The sequence below is a fragment of the Oncorhynchus nerka genome, linkage group LG20 (assembly GCF_034236695.1).
Source record: "Oncorhynchus nerka isolate Pitt River linkage group LG20, Oner_Uvic_2.0, whole genome shotgun sequence".
Classification (NCBI taxonomy): domain Eukaryota; kingdom Metazoa; phylum Chordata; class Actinopteri; order Salmoniformes; family Salmonidae; genus Oncorhynchus; species Oncorhynchus nerka.
Window position 1 is genome coordinate 30,178,275 of NC_088415.1, and position 16,014 is coordinate 30,194,288.

At 42.9% G+C, this 16,014-nt stretch overlaps 2 protein-coding genes across 3 annotated transcripts; both read left to right on the top strand.

Annotated features, from left to right (window-relative positions):
* The first annotated feature begins 1,544 nt into the window (after window positions 1-1,544).
* On the top strand, window positions 1,545-10,300 carry zbtb17 (zinc finger and BTB domain containing 17). 2 transcript variants are annotated; one of them, XM_029622008.2, is made up of 15 exons: window positions 1,545-1,726; window positions 3,346-3,575; window positions 3,834-4,010; window positions 4,205-4,522; window positions 4,610-4,699; window positions 4,903-5,162; window positions 5,381-5,523; window positions 5,900-6,200; window positions 6,337-6,424; window positions 6,745-6,861; window positions 7,039-7,159; window positions 7,227-7,357; window positions 7,733-8,005; window positions 8,391-8,480; window positions 8,738-10,300. In XM_029622008.2, the coding sequence occupies exons 2-15, from the start codon at window positions 3,371-3,373 to the stop codon at window positions 9,100-9,102; spliced, it is 2,679 nt and encodes an 892-aa protein (XP_029477868.1). In that variant the 5' UTR covers window positions 1,545-1,726; window positions 3,346-3,370; the 3' UTR covers window positions 9,103-10,300. The 2 variants fall into 2 exon arrangements, with proteins under 2 accessions (XP_029477868.1, XP_029477870.1); XM_029622010.2 differs by lacking the exon at window positions 1,545-1,726 and adding an exon at window positions 2,174-3,013.
* A 390-nt stretch (window positions 10,301-10,690) lies between these two features.
* Window positions 10,691-15,917, top strand: ddost (dolichyl-diphosphooligosaccharide--protein glycosyltransferase subunit (non-catalytic)). Its single transcript, XM_029622013.2, has 11 exons — window positions 10,691-10,941; window positions 11,499-11,609; window positions 11,715-11,801; window positions 11,912-12,015; window positions 12,232-12,326; window positions 12,437-12,530; window positions 12,665-12,813; window positions 12,951-13,098; window positions 13,273-13,393; window positions 15,165-15,271; window positions 15,391-15,917. The coding sequence occupies exons 1-11, from the start codon at window positions 10,707-10,709 to the stop codon at window positions 15,538-15,540; spliced, it is 1,401 nt and encodes a 466-aa protein (XP_029477873.1). The 5' UTR covers window positions 10,691-10,706; the 3' UTR covers window positions 15,541-15,917.
* Window positions 15,918-16,014: the final 97 nt, after the last annotated feature.

Below are 16,014 nucleotides of genomic sequence, written 5' to 3' on the forward strand. Positions count from 1 at the left end.
ACACCACCTCCACACATACACACATCACCTCCACACATCACCTCCACACATACACACATCACCTCCACACATACACACATCACCTCTACACATACACACATCACCTCCACACATACACACATCACCTCCACACATACACACATCACCTTCACACCTCCACACATACACACATCACCTCCACACATACACACATCACCTCCACACATACACACATCACCTCCACACATACACACATCACCTCCACACATACACACATCACCTCCACACACACACACCACCTCCACACATACACACATCACCTCCACACATACACACATCACCTCCACACACACACACCACCTCCACACATACACACATCACCTCCACACATACACACATCACCTCCACACATACACACATCACCTCCACACATACACACATCACCTCCACACATACACACATCACCTCCACACATACACACATCACCTCCACACATACACACATCACCTTCACACCTCCACACATACACACATCACCTTCACACCTCCACACATCACCTCCACACATACACACATCACCTCCACACATACACACATCACCTCCACACATACACACATCACCTCCACACATACACACATCACCTCCACACATACACACATCACCTCCACACATCACCTCCACACACACACACCACCTCCACACATCACCTCCACACATACACACATCACCTCCACACATACACACATCACCTCCACACATCACCTTCACACCTCCACACATACACACATCACCTCCACACATCACCTCCACACACACACACCACCTCCACACACATCACCTCTAAACACACACCACCTCTACACACACACATCCCCTCCACACACACACACACCCCCACACACACACATACACACACACATCACCTTCACACATCACCTCCACACACACACACACACACACAAAATTGAGAATGCTGGGGGGAGGATGGCTCATAATAATGGCTGGAGCTGCGTGAATGGAATGGCATCAAACCATGTGTTTGATGTATTTGATACCATTCCACCTATTCTGCTCCAGCCCTTTCCACGAGCCTGCGCACACACATCCATCCATCAACTAAGTATTGCTTCTTCTACTGAACTCTGTTACTGTTACCATTGTGCATTGTAATAGTTGTGTGAATAAAGTAGTTGATTGATTTTTCATTTAGAGAATATAAACGTTTGTGTGCATCAATGTATGATGTTTCATGTTTGTCTATTCATGGCTCAGAAGACCTAGGCCAGTGTCAGAAAAAAGAAAAAGTGCACACCACTAAGAATGGCTATAGCTACATTTCTATTTTCTTACCCCTTTCAAACATTTACACCCTAAGCTGTCCATTGTTTTTAGTATGTCATTATGAGGATTAAAAGAACATATACAAGTTTAGGCACAACGTAGTAGTGAAAGAAATTCTTACTGTGAGAACCATCTTGAATACGACCAGGTTTAGTGCGCCATCACATGGCCATTTTTTTAACACCGTTCTACGCTCAGAAATAAAACTGCGCGTGCGCATTATGTAAACTATCCACCCGGCCACTATCAATCGATCAGAGAGTGGAAGATGGCGGTGAATCGAGTCTTTGGGGCTAGATCGATCACCGAAAAACTCGATTGAACGAATTCAACGGATTGTGAGAAAATATTACGAAACAACAACATAACAAGCGTTTGGAGTGGAGAAACCTGCGATTCTTGAGAGGTAATTTTAATGCACTCCTTTTGAAAGATGGCGTATGCTTAAAGTACAGAACGAGGCTCTAAGGACTAGCAGAGAGAAAGGCCTCTCTATAGCCAAACGCCATCTTGTTTGTCCAAAACATGCATGTCTAGACACGCTAAATTAATCCCGGATAGCGAGGGTAGAAGGATATAGGATTCGTAATCAATCTTCTGCATCGTCAAAAAATAAATTCATGAAATTCCTTAAATTACAAATGATTTGCGAACCATTCGTATACAGTCTGTCGCATCGATGGTTAAACTAGGACTTTTAAACAGTCAATTGTCGATATAGGCCAACCCTGGCTGCTTTTGATAAATTTAATATTGCATTGCTATAATTTTTTTAATAAAACAACACCATAGAGTACCACAGAATGAGTCATATACCCATAAAACCTAGCAGTCAAACAGGGAAATGGTTCCAATCGTTTTCCCACCATTCATTTTCCCCATAGTGGATTTTTAGAAACATTTCAAATAAGAGCTGTGATTTGTGTAGGCTTACCCAAGCGTGACGTTTTGATCTCTCTAAGGTGCCTTTTATAAATATTGTAACGATCCTGGGTTTATAAGCGCGGAAATCGACTCTGCCGCACGAGCATGCTTTTGCGGCACAGTCGATAGCGCGCCGGACCTCGGGCTAGAAGGTCGAGGGTTCGAGACCTGCTCCCTGCTGTTTCATTACAATATATTCACCACCCAAAAAAATAAATGCTTATTATCTGCTAATAGGGCTATCATAAAAAAAACTACAAATGCCATGATGATCTGGACGAGACTACCAAATCAAAGCAATGGTAAGAATCTCTGGATTAACTATATGTTAGCTAAATTTAGTAATCAATAAATTGGCACAAAAAAATATATATTGACAATTCTGTGAATGGTCATGTGCAAGTTTTAAATTGACACAATACCTGTTAGCAAAGGCGTCAGCTAGAGATGTCTACTTTAATGCTAATTAGCATTTTTGAATCTGAGAGTAAATAGAGACTAAGAGTCACCTTGTCCGAGAGAGTTATCAAAACATCATGCCAGGGTAAGCCTACGCCCCTATTTTAAGTGTTTCTGAAGTCCCTTATGGGAAAAAATTAATGGTGGAAATACAATTGGAACTGTTTCCCTGTTTGACCGCTAGGTTTTATGGGTATTATGAAACGTCCACTGTGGGGCTCTATATCTTGTGAGGCCCGATTATTTAGTTGTCAGGAAATGTCAAATTATTAAATTACATATGATAAATGCACTGAGGAATAAACCAACCGTGAGTGATTATATCATAATTATTAGTCACATTTTAAGTGAGAATCAAATCAAATTGTATTTGTCACATGCACCGAATACAACAAGTGTAGACTTTACCGTGAATTACTAACTTACAAACCCTTTCCCAACTATACAGTTAAAAAGTAAGAAAATTAACAAATAGAAAAACAAAATAGTAACACACAATAAAATAGCAATAATGAATCCCCTCTCCAGACATGTTTTTGTTTAAAGTTCCAAACATGTAGGTTAGTTTGACAGTGGTAATGTGTTGCCTCACCTGCTTGACTAAGTCCAATACAACTGTAACCCTATCCACTGTGTCAATAGCTTCCCAAGGCGCCCACTCTCCAGGATGGACTTTCCCTGGCACAGTGGCAAGGTTTTGGAACAGCTCAATCACCAGCGTCAGCTGGGCCTGCTTTGCGACTGTACCTTTGTGGTGGATGGGGAGGACTTCAAGGCCCACAAGGCTGTGCTGGCTGCCTGCAGCGCCTACTTCCGCACCCTCTTCCTGGACCAGAAGGATGTGGTGCACCTGGATATTAGCAACGCAGCAGGTACATAAGCCTTTCCCTGGTTGATGAGTTAGGATTTCTGCAATAAGTGGATGTCTGCTGTTGCCCCTAAAAGCCTTGTTCGAAAATGATAACACTATTATGAATTATGGTATTCCCCACCTAAGACAAAAATATATGGAGGGAAAACACTGAATTATTTTCTTTACCTTAATATCCAAGACCATGTTCAACATCATGTTTAGGTTGCCTGCCTCAGTCACAGCAGGGCTCATGGATCCATCCCTGTGTATTTTGCAGGTCTGGGCCAAGTCCTTGAGTTCATGTACACGGCCAAGCTGAGTCTGAATCCTCAGAATGTGGAGGATGTGGTGGCGGTGGCCACGTTCCTGCAGATGCAGGAGATAGTCAATGCCTGTTCTGCCTACCAGTCTTTGGCAGTCTCCACATCCCAGACAACACAATACTTAATTGACCGTGAGTACAGTACAGATCAGTTCACAAACAGCGGTTATTAGTACACAGTCATTAGCATGCTCGCTTTAACAAGACCACTAATGTTATCAGTACATTTTTTGGGACAGCTGAAGCAAGCACACTGATTTTCTTCAGGAAATTGACCATTTCTGGTTAATATTGTTCTCATCCATCATTTCTTCCAAACCATAAAGACAAGATTGAGGAAGGAGAGCAAAACACGGAGAAGGAGCCATCAGAGACAAGGTCACATGATGAGGAAATCCCAAGCCCCTCAGCAGAGGATGAAGGGCCAAAGGGCGTTCAGGAGGACCCGAAGGAGACCACCCTGGACGATGGCCAGATTTCCAGAAAAAACCCAGACAAACAGACCCCGGGGAGAGGAAGACCCCCCAAAACCTCCACCTTCGCCACACAGAGAAAAGCTGCAGCTGAAAGTGAGGAGGTGGAGAGCACCGCCAAAGATGTGCCTGAGTTTCAGGATGACCCCTCGGATGCGGACTACACGCCCAGTATGTGAATAATTTGTCTTCATACTTTTCATTGATGATCTGTATGTTTGATATTGCTGTGCTGATGAAGATTTATTTTGTACTTAGAGTTGCCATTCAAGTCTGCAGCCTGTAGGTCTTACATGAGCACCAGGAGAAGAAGGACACGGAGAGCTCCTCGACGCAACCTCTCACAGGGTAAACAAACAGATTGACTGACCTTCCTAGGAGTAATTACAGATCTGCCATGACTGGATAGGTTAAAGCTACCTTGCTTTCTCCTATCCAATCATATCGGATCAGTGACTACTTCAAGTAAGGGAAGATGGAAGGCTATATTTTCTAAATATTTGACTGCAGTGGGCCACAGTGTCTGATGGTTATGCAATTCCTATTCATAGATAATGACTCCAATGAGGGGAGTAGCGCACCAAAGACAGTAAATGAAGAGAAAAAAGAGGTGGAGGAGGGCGAGCTGGAGGAGGAGGAAGAGGAGGGAGGTGGTGAAGAAGAAGAAGTAGAAGAGCAGGAGGATGAAGGAGATGAGGGAGAAGACAGCCAGGGGACAGAGAGTGGAGAGGAGAGGAAGCAGCTACGGTTGGGTGCTGTCACCGACCGCACCGAGTCACGGTCCTACGGCTCTGTGACTCACAAGTGTGAGGTGGGAACCGCGTGCTTGTTTATGTGTGTGGTTACTTTGCACACTGTGATTAAACATGGAAATTATCGGCTTGAATGTTTTTTCATGATCCATTCCCCATTAGAGGACTTATTGTTTTAAACTGTTTGTGTATTGTCCTATCAAATAGAGGATATTGCATTTACACTCATGTAATTGGGGGTTGCGCATTTCTAACTTACGTGCCATGTATTTTCTAGGACTGTGGAAAGAAGTTCACCCACACGGGGAACTTCAAGAGACACATTCGCATTCACACAGGAGAGAAACCTTTCAGCTGCCGTGACTGCCACAAGGCCTTCTCAGACCCGGCTGCCTGCAAGGCTCACGAGAAAACACACAGGTTCGTATCAAGCTCATCACCTGTCTTTCTCACGGGCATAATGACAAACCAATCCCTTTGTCCTATTTCTGGGGCCTTGTTGATGTTCTCTTTGCAGATCTGATTGGTTTACTTTCTCATTTTAGATTTGCTTGAAGAGATCTACCCTCTCTTAATGTTCAAAAACAAGACTTTGTATGAACGAGGCGATTTGTGCAACACATCCCCTTGTAACTTGTTGATAATAACGATGATCAAATTGATAGTGAATTAAAATCAAGACAGTCATAAAAATCTGAGTTTCATTACATCAACATCCTCTCGAACCTCTCAACACCTGAGTAAATATAAGTAGCTATATTTTACTTAAATATATCTTATGTCTCTCTCTCCGTAGCCCCCTGAAACCTTACTGCTGCTCCTCATGTGGGAAGAGCTACCGGCAGATCAGCCTGCTCAACTTGCACCGGAAGCGTCACACGGGCGAGGCCCGATACAGTTGCAGAGACTGCGGCAAGCTCTTCACCACGTCTGGCAACCTGAAGCGCCACATGCTGGTGCACAGCGGCGAGAAGCCGTACCACTGCGACTACTGCGACCGGGCCTTCTCCGACCCCACTGCCAAGATGCGCCACCTGGAGACCCATGATGCCGACAAGGGCCACAGGTGTCCGCACTGCGACAAGCGGTTCAACCAGGTTAGGACCACTACTAAAACACAACTACACTGATAATGTTGTAGTGTTTTTGTACAACCCTGTATATAGTTTCTCTCTATCCTTGCATTGAAATGTTTAACTGTACTCTAACCTGGCTATTCCTCTGTTTGGACAGACTGGGAATCTAAAGGCTCACCTGAAGATCCACATCACAGACGGCCCTCTGAAGTGTAAAGAATGCGGCAAACAGTTCACCACCTCAGGTAACAACAGACTAGACGAGAGGTGGACTTCTGAGCTTGTAGTCATTAAGCGTCTCAGAGAGTAGGAGTTCTGATCTAGGATCAGGACCTCACTGTTCATGTAATCTTATTAATTATGATCTAAAAGGCAACACTGATTCTAATGAATAAGATTGCTTGGGAGGACCTGATCCTAGGTCAGCACTCTTACTTTTACACACTTTATGAACACAGGCCCTGGTCGCTCTCTGTGTTGAGATATATATATACATATATATATATATATATATAACTAGTCTCTGGTCTTCGTGTTGGTATATAACTGTAGTTTTGTTTCCCAGGGAATTTGAAGAGACACCTGCGTGTTCACAGTGGGGAGAAGCCCTATATCTGTATGCACTGCCAGAGAGCTTTCTCCGACCCCGGGGCACTACAGAGACACGAGCGCATACACACAGGTAACAGTCCTCGAAATGGATTTATATGACGGTTCACATTTACCTCATGCTTTGTACTGTGTAGCCTTAACATGTGTGTAACATAAACATGTGCAAAAATAACGGGAAATGCCTGTGCAGTGCATCATTGGTTAGAGACAGTAATGTAACTGTAGTGTGTGTGTGTGTCTCCTGTAGGGGAGAAGCCGTGTCTGTGTCTGATCTGTGGGAAGGGGTTCACCCAGGCCAGTTCACTCATCGCTCATGTCCGCCAGCACACCGGAGAGAAGCCCTATGTCTGCGACCGCTGTGGCAAAAGGTAAACACACACACACACACAGTATGATCCTATTGATATAACATTTATGTCCTCTCTCCGACTTCAGGTTTGTCCAGTCCAGTCAGCTGGCCAATCACATCCGTCACCATGATAACATCCGGCCACACAAGTGTCACATCTGCAACAAGGCGTTTGTCAACGTTGGGGATCTCTCCAAGCATATCATCATTCACACAGGTAGGAAGTACCATTGTGAGTGAGCAGAAAGTGAGGTTCCCTGGAAGTAGTGGATATTAATGTATTCCACACCCTTGGCGACATTGACAGAAAGCAAATTTTTTTTTTTCTCTCTCTGAAAAACAGAAGTTGGGGCTCTGCTCAGGCATCTTTCTATGTCTGCTACTGTACATTAGGTTAATGGATAGTCAAAAAATAGTACATAATATGTAAAAAAAAAATGGAATATAGGTATATTTCCAGTGAAGAAAACAAAGCTGTTGGGTATCTGGGTACATTATATCCCCTCTGTCTTTAGTGTCCCTCCAACCTCCTTACCCTGAGGTATAACATTAGTCTACATTCAAGTCATTTTTTCATCCCACCATCCCCTAGGAGAGAAGCCCTTCCTGTGTGACAAGTGCGGCCGCGGGTTCAACCGCGTTGACAACCTGCGCTCCCACGTCAAGACCGTCCACCAGGGTAAGGCCGGGATGAAGCGCCTGGTGGTTGCCGGGGGCGACAGCGACGACGGGGGTGACGGGTTTCACGGTGGGTCGGCCTCAGAGATGGACGACAACGAGATCAACATCGTCACCGTCACCACTGAGGACATCGTCACCCTGGCGACAGGGGCCCTGGCTGGCAGCTCTGTGGCCCAGCTGACAGGTCAGACCGATAGCATGCTGGGTAGCCTAGTGGTTAGAGCGTTGGACTAGTAACCGAAAGGTTGCAAGTTCGAATCCCCGAGCTGACAAGGTACAAATCTGTCGTTCTGCCCCTGAACAGGCAGTTAACCCACTGTTCCTAGGCCGTCATTGAAAATAAGAATTTGTTCTTAACTGATTTGCCTAGTAAAATAAAGGTAAAATATTTTTTTTATTTTTAAATTAAGTTCAGATAGGGGGAGGAGAATGGTGGTATGCAGTGGATGTGACTGTAATAAGAATGAGTTGAAAGGAATGTGGCTGTGTGAGAGTAAGAAAGAAATGGACTCGGAATAATGAAGAAAATTCTCCTGTTGTGCGTTTCTATGGATTCTGTCTGTTTCCAGTGGTGCCTGTGGCTTCATCGGTCTCAGCAGACGAGACGGAGGCTCTAAAAGCAGAGATCACCAAGGCTGTGGAGAAGGTGCAGGAAGCAGGTGAGACTGGCCAACGCAGCTTTGATCAGCTATTACTATTCATCACTTGGATAACACGGAATGTAATATCAGTATTTTTTTAGTTTATTAATTAGACCATTTAAAAAAAAAACAAGCACACATAAAACTTAAAAAGCCATTCATGCACATGAATAAAATCATTGAGGATAACACACAATAAAGTCTGGGGCTATCGATGATACTTCCTTATACACGTACTGTACATCCTCACCATCAGTCTTCTCTGTTCTTCCCAGACCCCAACACTCAGATCCTGTATGCGTGCGACTCGTGCGGTGACAAGTTCCTGGATGCCAGTTCGCTGGCCCAACACGTGCGAATCCACACGGCCCAGGCCCTGGTTATGTTCCAGGCTGACTCGGACTTCTACCAGCAGTACGCCGCTGCTGCAGGAGCCACCGCCGTGGGGGAAGTTGTTACCACAACCTGGCAACCCGCCTCCGAGCAGGTCATCCAGGGAGGGGAGCTCGTCTTCCACACCCGTGAGGCTGAGGAGGAGGAGGGGGAGGAGGGGGGAGAGGTGGTGGCCCAAGCTGACTCCCAGCCTGAGGGGAAAGATGAGGCTGGAACAGAGGGAGAAGAGATGGAGTGTGAGGCTTAGGGAAGAAAAGTACATTGAAGAACTGATTATATCTGGTGTGCAATGACACCCCAAGTTACAGTGCGTTGAGTGAGTAATTAGTCATCATTTTTGACCATTTCCTGCCCTGTGTGGGAAAAGGAAAGTAAGATTTCTAATCACGAGTTTACATAATCATTAATAGAGATTTATAGAGATTTAGCAAAGCATTGTTAGCCTCTTCTGAAATAAGTTCCCCTAATTCTAGAATATCTTTAGACGATAGCAGTAGTATGTAACATGCTATAGTCAATTTTGCACTGTATGTTTAAAATGTATATTATAAAATATAGAAATGGGCTATTCATTTAGAAAATCATCATGCGGTGTATCCCAGGGCAGGAAGGTCAGTTGATACATCACACCACTTTTGTTTTTCTTCTCCCTGACAGTAAAAAACAGATAGGTAGTAAAATATTGCCTACAGATTCCTGCCTTGTTTTACTGAGATAGTGTAAATGTTCCTCTCTTAGTTTAGGTATTTTAGTATACTTCATTGAAGTATTTTCATTAAAAGCACAAGTGTACATAAACGATTGATAGACTACTTTGTGTAGTGCTACTAGCATTTTGAGTGAGAAGGACTTGCTAGAAATGTTGTTTCTCTTTCACATTGCACGTCCATGGTCGACAGGCAAACAATGTAAATGCTGTGCACGTTGACGTTTGTTCTATTTCCTACTAACCTATTATAATTACTCTTTGTGGAGAAAACTGAAATCACTTCCTATTGGTGGGATCCATATGAGAAATGACAAGTTGTGGATTCATTCCACAAGTTGACAAGATTATTTTCCAATTGATCCCTGTGTAAATCATGAAACAGCCCTGCACTGTCATTCCTCAATGATTTGTAGCACTGACTTGGCAGGTATTAAAAAGTACAAGAAGTCATTAACTGACTATGTATGCTAGCCTATATTAGCATAAAAATATATGTTTCCTTGAGAAATCTTAGTTTAATGGCAGCAGGAACACCTAACATCGCATACCAATGTGTGTAGATTATGATTATATTCAGTCCTGGTTGATACTAGGTCGTGCAAATCTTTTTTTAGTGGAACAATACAGATTATGACATACACCTTCTGTTTTAAATTAAATCAATGACTGATTAAATATGGGGGAGGGGGAGAATGTATAAAAACTGATCAATAAAGACGGCTACATCAAAACAGAACTGAGCTGCTTGTTTTTTCCCACTTCACTGTTAAATGTATGTGGTTGAACCTAACACCACACGTGTTCCTTGGATGAATAAAAAAAGTTCAGTAACACTTAAAACTGACCGGCATAATGCATTATATGTTGCATATTGGGACAAGAATGTATGACCCACTTGTGTCTTTAAATTATGATTCTGCACAGTATTGCAGATCATTTATTGATAAAAATACAAACAATTAAGTATTCGCACAGATATTACAGAAAATCACACTTCCTCATAATAAAATAAAAGTGCCCTGATCGTGTTCATTGATTGTCAAACTTGAATGCACGGTGGACGCGTTCTTGTGTGCGATTGGCTGAATTCTGAGGCCAAATGTAGGTTTACTGCTAAAGCTGACGTCGGCTTATTTCCCAAAATGGCGACGCGGACATCAGACATACAAACGAGCCGAGGTAGTACTACGTTATTATCCAATAAACGGACCGTAAGCATGGCTCAAACAAAATCCAGACTGTTGGGAAACAATTGTATTTTCTTCTTAACAATATCGTCTATGATGCACATGGCATTGGCTGACGGAAAGACACTCGTTTTGTTGGACAACCTCAACATAAGAGACACCCATTCAATCTTCTTCCGCAGTCTGGCAGGTGAGAAGGAGAGAAGGAATACTCATGCTTTTCTCAATCATTGATACTTAGGTAGCTAGTGGTTTCGCAATATTACATTCAATAACAACGTGTTTTCGTTCAGATATTAATCTAAGTTAGCGCTCATATCTGTCCACTACTAGCTAGCTAATCTTAGCTAGTTTTGTTAACGTTGCATAGGAAAAGGTGTCACTGCTGGGGCGTGTGGCATTGATTGTTGGTCAAATAGTACCTAGCTAGCTCCCATTGTCGATGTTGAAGACGAAGATGGCTCGTATCTGTCCACCTGACGATGTTCGCTTTTTGCACTAATTGTGATTGTAGTGTACTGCTGAGCTACATCCTGCACATTTTACAGACCCCACTGCGCATGTGCGGTTACATGACGTTTCCCAAATGTATATCCAAGGCAATACACATTTTTAATACAAACATCCCTCAAAGTAGTGCATTCTTTATATGCACTAGAAATGACTGATTAACAGCATATCCTAGGGGATCAAATGTGTAAAGCAAATACATTTGCAGCGGGCTGATGTAGCTGTTTCTTTTTGCAGATCGTGGTTTTGACCTTTCATTCAAGACTGCAGATGATCCTTCACTTTCCCTGATCAAATATGGCCAATTTCTCTATGACCACCTCATCATCTTCTCCCCATCCGTGGAAGGTTAGTTAATATTGCAGTTGAAAATGTTTGTGGCATTTCATAACTTTACTCAGTGACTCTTGTTACAGAGTTTAAACTATTCAATGCATATGTTTTTCCTTTAAGACTTTGGTGGCAACATCAATGTTGAGACCATCACATCATTCATTGATGGTGGAGGCAATGTCCTGGTGGCTGCTGGCTCTGATATTGGTAAGTGCAAAGATGGATTATTCTTCCATGATGCGTGTAAAAACCACACACTTTGCTTCTTCATTTACACTGGAACTAGTGCCATTGTTTTGTCCTCTCTTTTGCCCTAGGTGACCCACTTAGAGAACTGGGCAGTGAATGTGGGATTGAGTTTGATGAGGAGAAGACTGCTGTAATTGACCACCACCATTACGATGTGTCAGACCCTGGTGAGGTAAGCAGAAGAGATGTAGATAACATTCTAATGTAAACCTTTAAGCTGTAGTTTTTGCAATTGCTTATAGAGGCACTGTTTGCACACCTGTCTGGTAATGTAGACTTCTTAAGAAGTCTACATTACCAGAAAGATGTGGCTTGAGTGTCCATTTGAATTACAGAGCACTTGAGGTGGGTTATGATCATAAGATGTAACTGTTTTTCTTTCCCCTAGCATACCCTGATTGTTGCTGATCCTGAGAATCTGCTGAAGGCTCCCACTATTGTTGGGAACCCCAGTGACAAACCCATCCTCTTCAAGGGTGTTGGGTGAGTCTATCATTACAGTGGATAACAATTATTTGCTCTTAACAAGGGTTATTACTACACTGTTATTGGGTTGTTTCCCATGGTGAAGGATTGTTGTCATCTTCTCCCAGCATGGTGGCAGACCCAGATAACCCCCTGGTCCTGGACATCCTGACTGGCTCCTCCACATCCTACTCCTACTTCCCTGACCGGCCCATCTCTCAGGTATTACCAGCACTGTTTCCTTCCTTATCAAACATTCTCCTTTGAAAATGTAATAATTTATGTGCATGTATAAGGTGTTTATCCCTGTAACGTTATATTTTGGTTGACACTATGTTCTCCTTCTTTCTGGACAGTACCCCCATGCTGTTGGAAAGAACACTCTTCTGATTGCTGGACTCCAGGCCAGGAACAACGCCCGTGTGGTATTCAGCGGCTCACTGTACTTTTTCAGCGACGCCTTCTTCAACTCAGCTGTGCAGAAGGCCACACCTGGCTCCCAGAGGTAACTCTCTCTCCTAGTGCTTTTCATCATCTGATCTGCAATTGCCTGCCCTACTTTTTCACTTTAATTGTCCAATAATCACCCTTGTATTTCTAGAAATGGAACTGTTTTAATTCCTGTCTTGCACCTCCTTGAAGGTACGCTCAGACTGGGAACATGGAGTTGGCTGAGGCTCTGTCCCAATGGGTGTTCAAGGAGGCCGGCGTACTCCGGGTGGGAGCTGTTACCCATCATCCTGTGGGCGAGAGCACCCCTCCTGCAGCCTACACAATCACAGACCTTGTGGTGAGGCACTTAAGGCCATGATTTAATCTATGTTGACAGTATTTAGCCATTTTTATGTTTATTTAACGGACATTCAAAGTTGAAAATATGCCCGTTGAGCTCATTAGTGAGCATGAAGCTATTTGTTTTCATCAAGTGGCATGGCATTGTTTCTGTCCCTTACTTCCGACACAGGAGTACAGCGTTGTTATTGAGAAGCTGTCCAAGGGCAGTTGGGTTCCCTTTGACGGAAAAGACATCCAGCTGGAGTTTGTGAGAATTGACCCCTTCGTCAGGACCTACCTGAAGAAAAATGGTATGAATATTTCACAGACATGACCAATGTTCTCTTTAAGCAGTCTGTGAAAAAATACCTGCCCCTGCAGAGATGCACAAAATTCAACTTCTCTGAACTTGACTTGATTTTCGCACTGTTAGTTTACAATATTTTTCAGCTCAACGTTTCCCTCTACTGTGGTAATTGTGATCGACTCAATATCAGCCCCTTTCAATGCAATATACCAAAATAAAGCAAACTATGAAATATTGTTTTTGTTGTAGGCAGAGTGTATCGAAATGGGGATTCTACAGGCACGAGCGACTGCAACTTACGAGTAGCCTAGATGCGCTTGTTTTGAGATCAAGGTGCAGAGCCCGTGTGCACATTTGTTGATATTCTTAGCTTGTTAGTGAGTTATTATCCCAGTTATAGCTAGTTTTTGGTCCGCAATGGAGTGATTGCTGCCTACAAAATGCATGAAATGTGTACATTTCTAGCCATCTTTGAAAAGTAAGTCAGGTTAAGAGGGGCAGTATTGTATTTTGAGACGGGCTTGAAGAATCTAATGGGCAGAGGGTAGCATACATTTTTGTCTGATTCTCTAATATAATGTTATGGGAATAATGAATATAAGGTGGTTTCTTGCATCATACAATACATTTTGAGTCACATACTTGTCTGAAGGACAAGTGGCTAAAAAGGTTAATGCAAGCTCTGCACCGTTTTTTTAAAGTCTCATGGGAATGTAGGCCTATATTGAATGCCACACATTGGCGGCTACTGTAGGCTGTCATAGAATAGCTGTTTTTCATGTGAAAATGTTATGGGGTGCCTTTTCTCCATTAAAAAAAAAAAAATGTATGGTAGGCCATTCTGATCAAATAGACTGTAGCTTAATTTGCCACTGTTAAAATGGTAACTTAGTGGGTACAGGCTCAGTGTAAACGCATGCTGGACGTTGCACAAAATGTTCACAACATTCAAGTTTCTGCTCAGCAGACCTGAAATATGCTCAGTGCTGGCAAAAAAATAGAGGGAACGTTGGACAATCTTTTTCCATGATTATTTACATAATTATTTTTTGTTGTAATTCTCACGAGGCAGAAAAGTTTTCCAATAACCCAAATCAAAGAATTATATTCAAAAGTGTGCATCTTTAAACTTACAAAGTTTTACAGCTGTACCATTAAGAGCATCTTGACTGGCTGCATCATTGCTTGATATGGCAATTGCTTGGCATCCGACTGCAAGGCACTACAGAGGTTACTGCGTGCGGCCCAGTACATCACTGGGGCCAAGCTCCCTGCCTTCCAGGACCTCTTAAGGCCTTCCTCTGGTGGTGTTAGAGGAAAGCCCTAAAAATTCAGACTCCAGCCACCCTAGTCAGACTGTTCTCTCTGCTACCGATACATCAAGTCTGGAACCAACAGGACCCTGAACAGCTTCTACCCCCAAGTCATAAGACTGCTAAATAGTTAACCAATATATACAATGGACTATCTGCATTGACACTTTTTGCACTAACTCTTTTGACTCCTCACATATGCTGCTGTTACTGTTTTATCCATCCTGTTGCCTAGTAACTTTATCCCTAACTATGTGTACATATCTACCTCATACCCCTGCGCATTTACTCTGTACTGGTGCCAAGTTATCGTTACTCATTGTGTATTTATTCATGTTATTTCTGCATTGATGGGAAGGGCATGCAAGTAAGCATTGCACTGTTAGACTGCCCCTGTTTACGAATCATGTAACTAATACAAATTGATTTGAAATGTGTTTTTTTTTCTTCTTTCTTTAACAGGAGATAAGTACAGCGTCCAGTTTAAGTTGCCTGACGTGTATGGAGTGTTCCAGTTCAAGGTGGACTATAACAGGCTAGGCTACACACACCTGTACTCCTCCACTCAGGTGAGGGAACTGTTACATTAAAACATGTTTTGTAATGGAAGGTACCTATCACACTATAAGAACATAATATAGTCCTGAACTGTAAGAGGCTCATTTGCTAATGTATACATCCTCCATAGGTGTCGGTGCGACCCCTGCAGCACACCCAGTATGACCGCTTCATCCCCTCTGCGTTTCCATACTACGCCAGTGTCTTCTCTATGATGGGAGGACTCTTTGTCTTCAGCATAGTCTTCCTTCACATGAAAGAAAAGGAGAAGTCAGACTAGGGTGATAAATGTGTATTAGGGGAGGGCTGGTAGATAATGGGGGTGAAGGTTCTTGGTTGCTTAAATTGTCTGTCAGAACCTGCAAAAAGAGTTGACAATTGTAATTGTTGCTTCTATATTGGTTGTGGGGGCATTTAATTAGGGCTTTGCAGGCCAATTTACTCAGCTTTTGTACAAAAAAAATAAAACGTTCATGTATAAAATAATCACTTAAATTATCTGTGAGCGTTCTAAAATTAAGTTGGGAATTGGATGTTGCGTCCAGATCTCAATATCAGGTGAAGCACTTGTTTGGAAATATTCCATGAATTTGTTTTTTTCCCCCCCCACCCACTTGTACGAGGATTAAAAACACATTGATATGGAAATGCACTGAATATTTTAGTTGTCTTATAAAATCTGTTTCTGTGGTAAGCCTAACATATTTTCAACTACTAGAAAGTTAAACAAGTCCTTGAAAGCTACAATAAAATG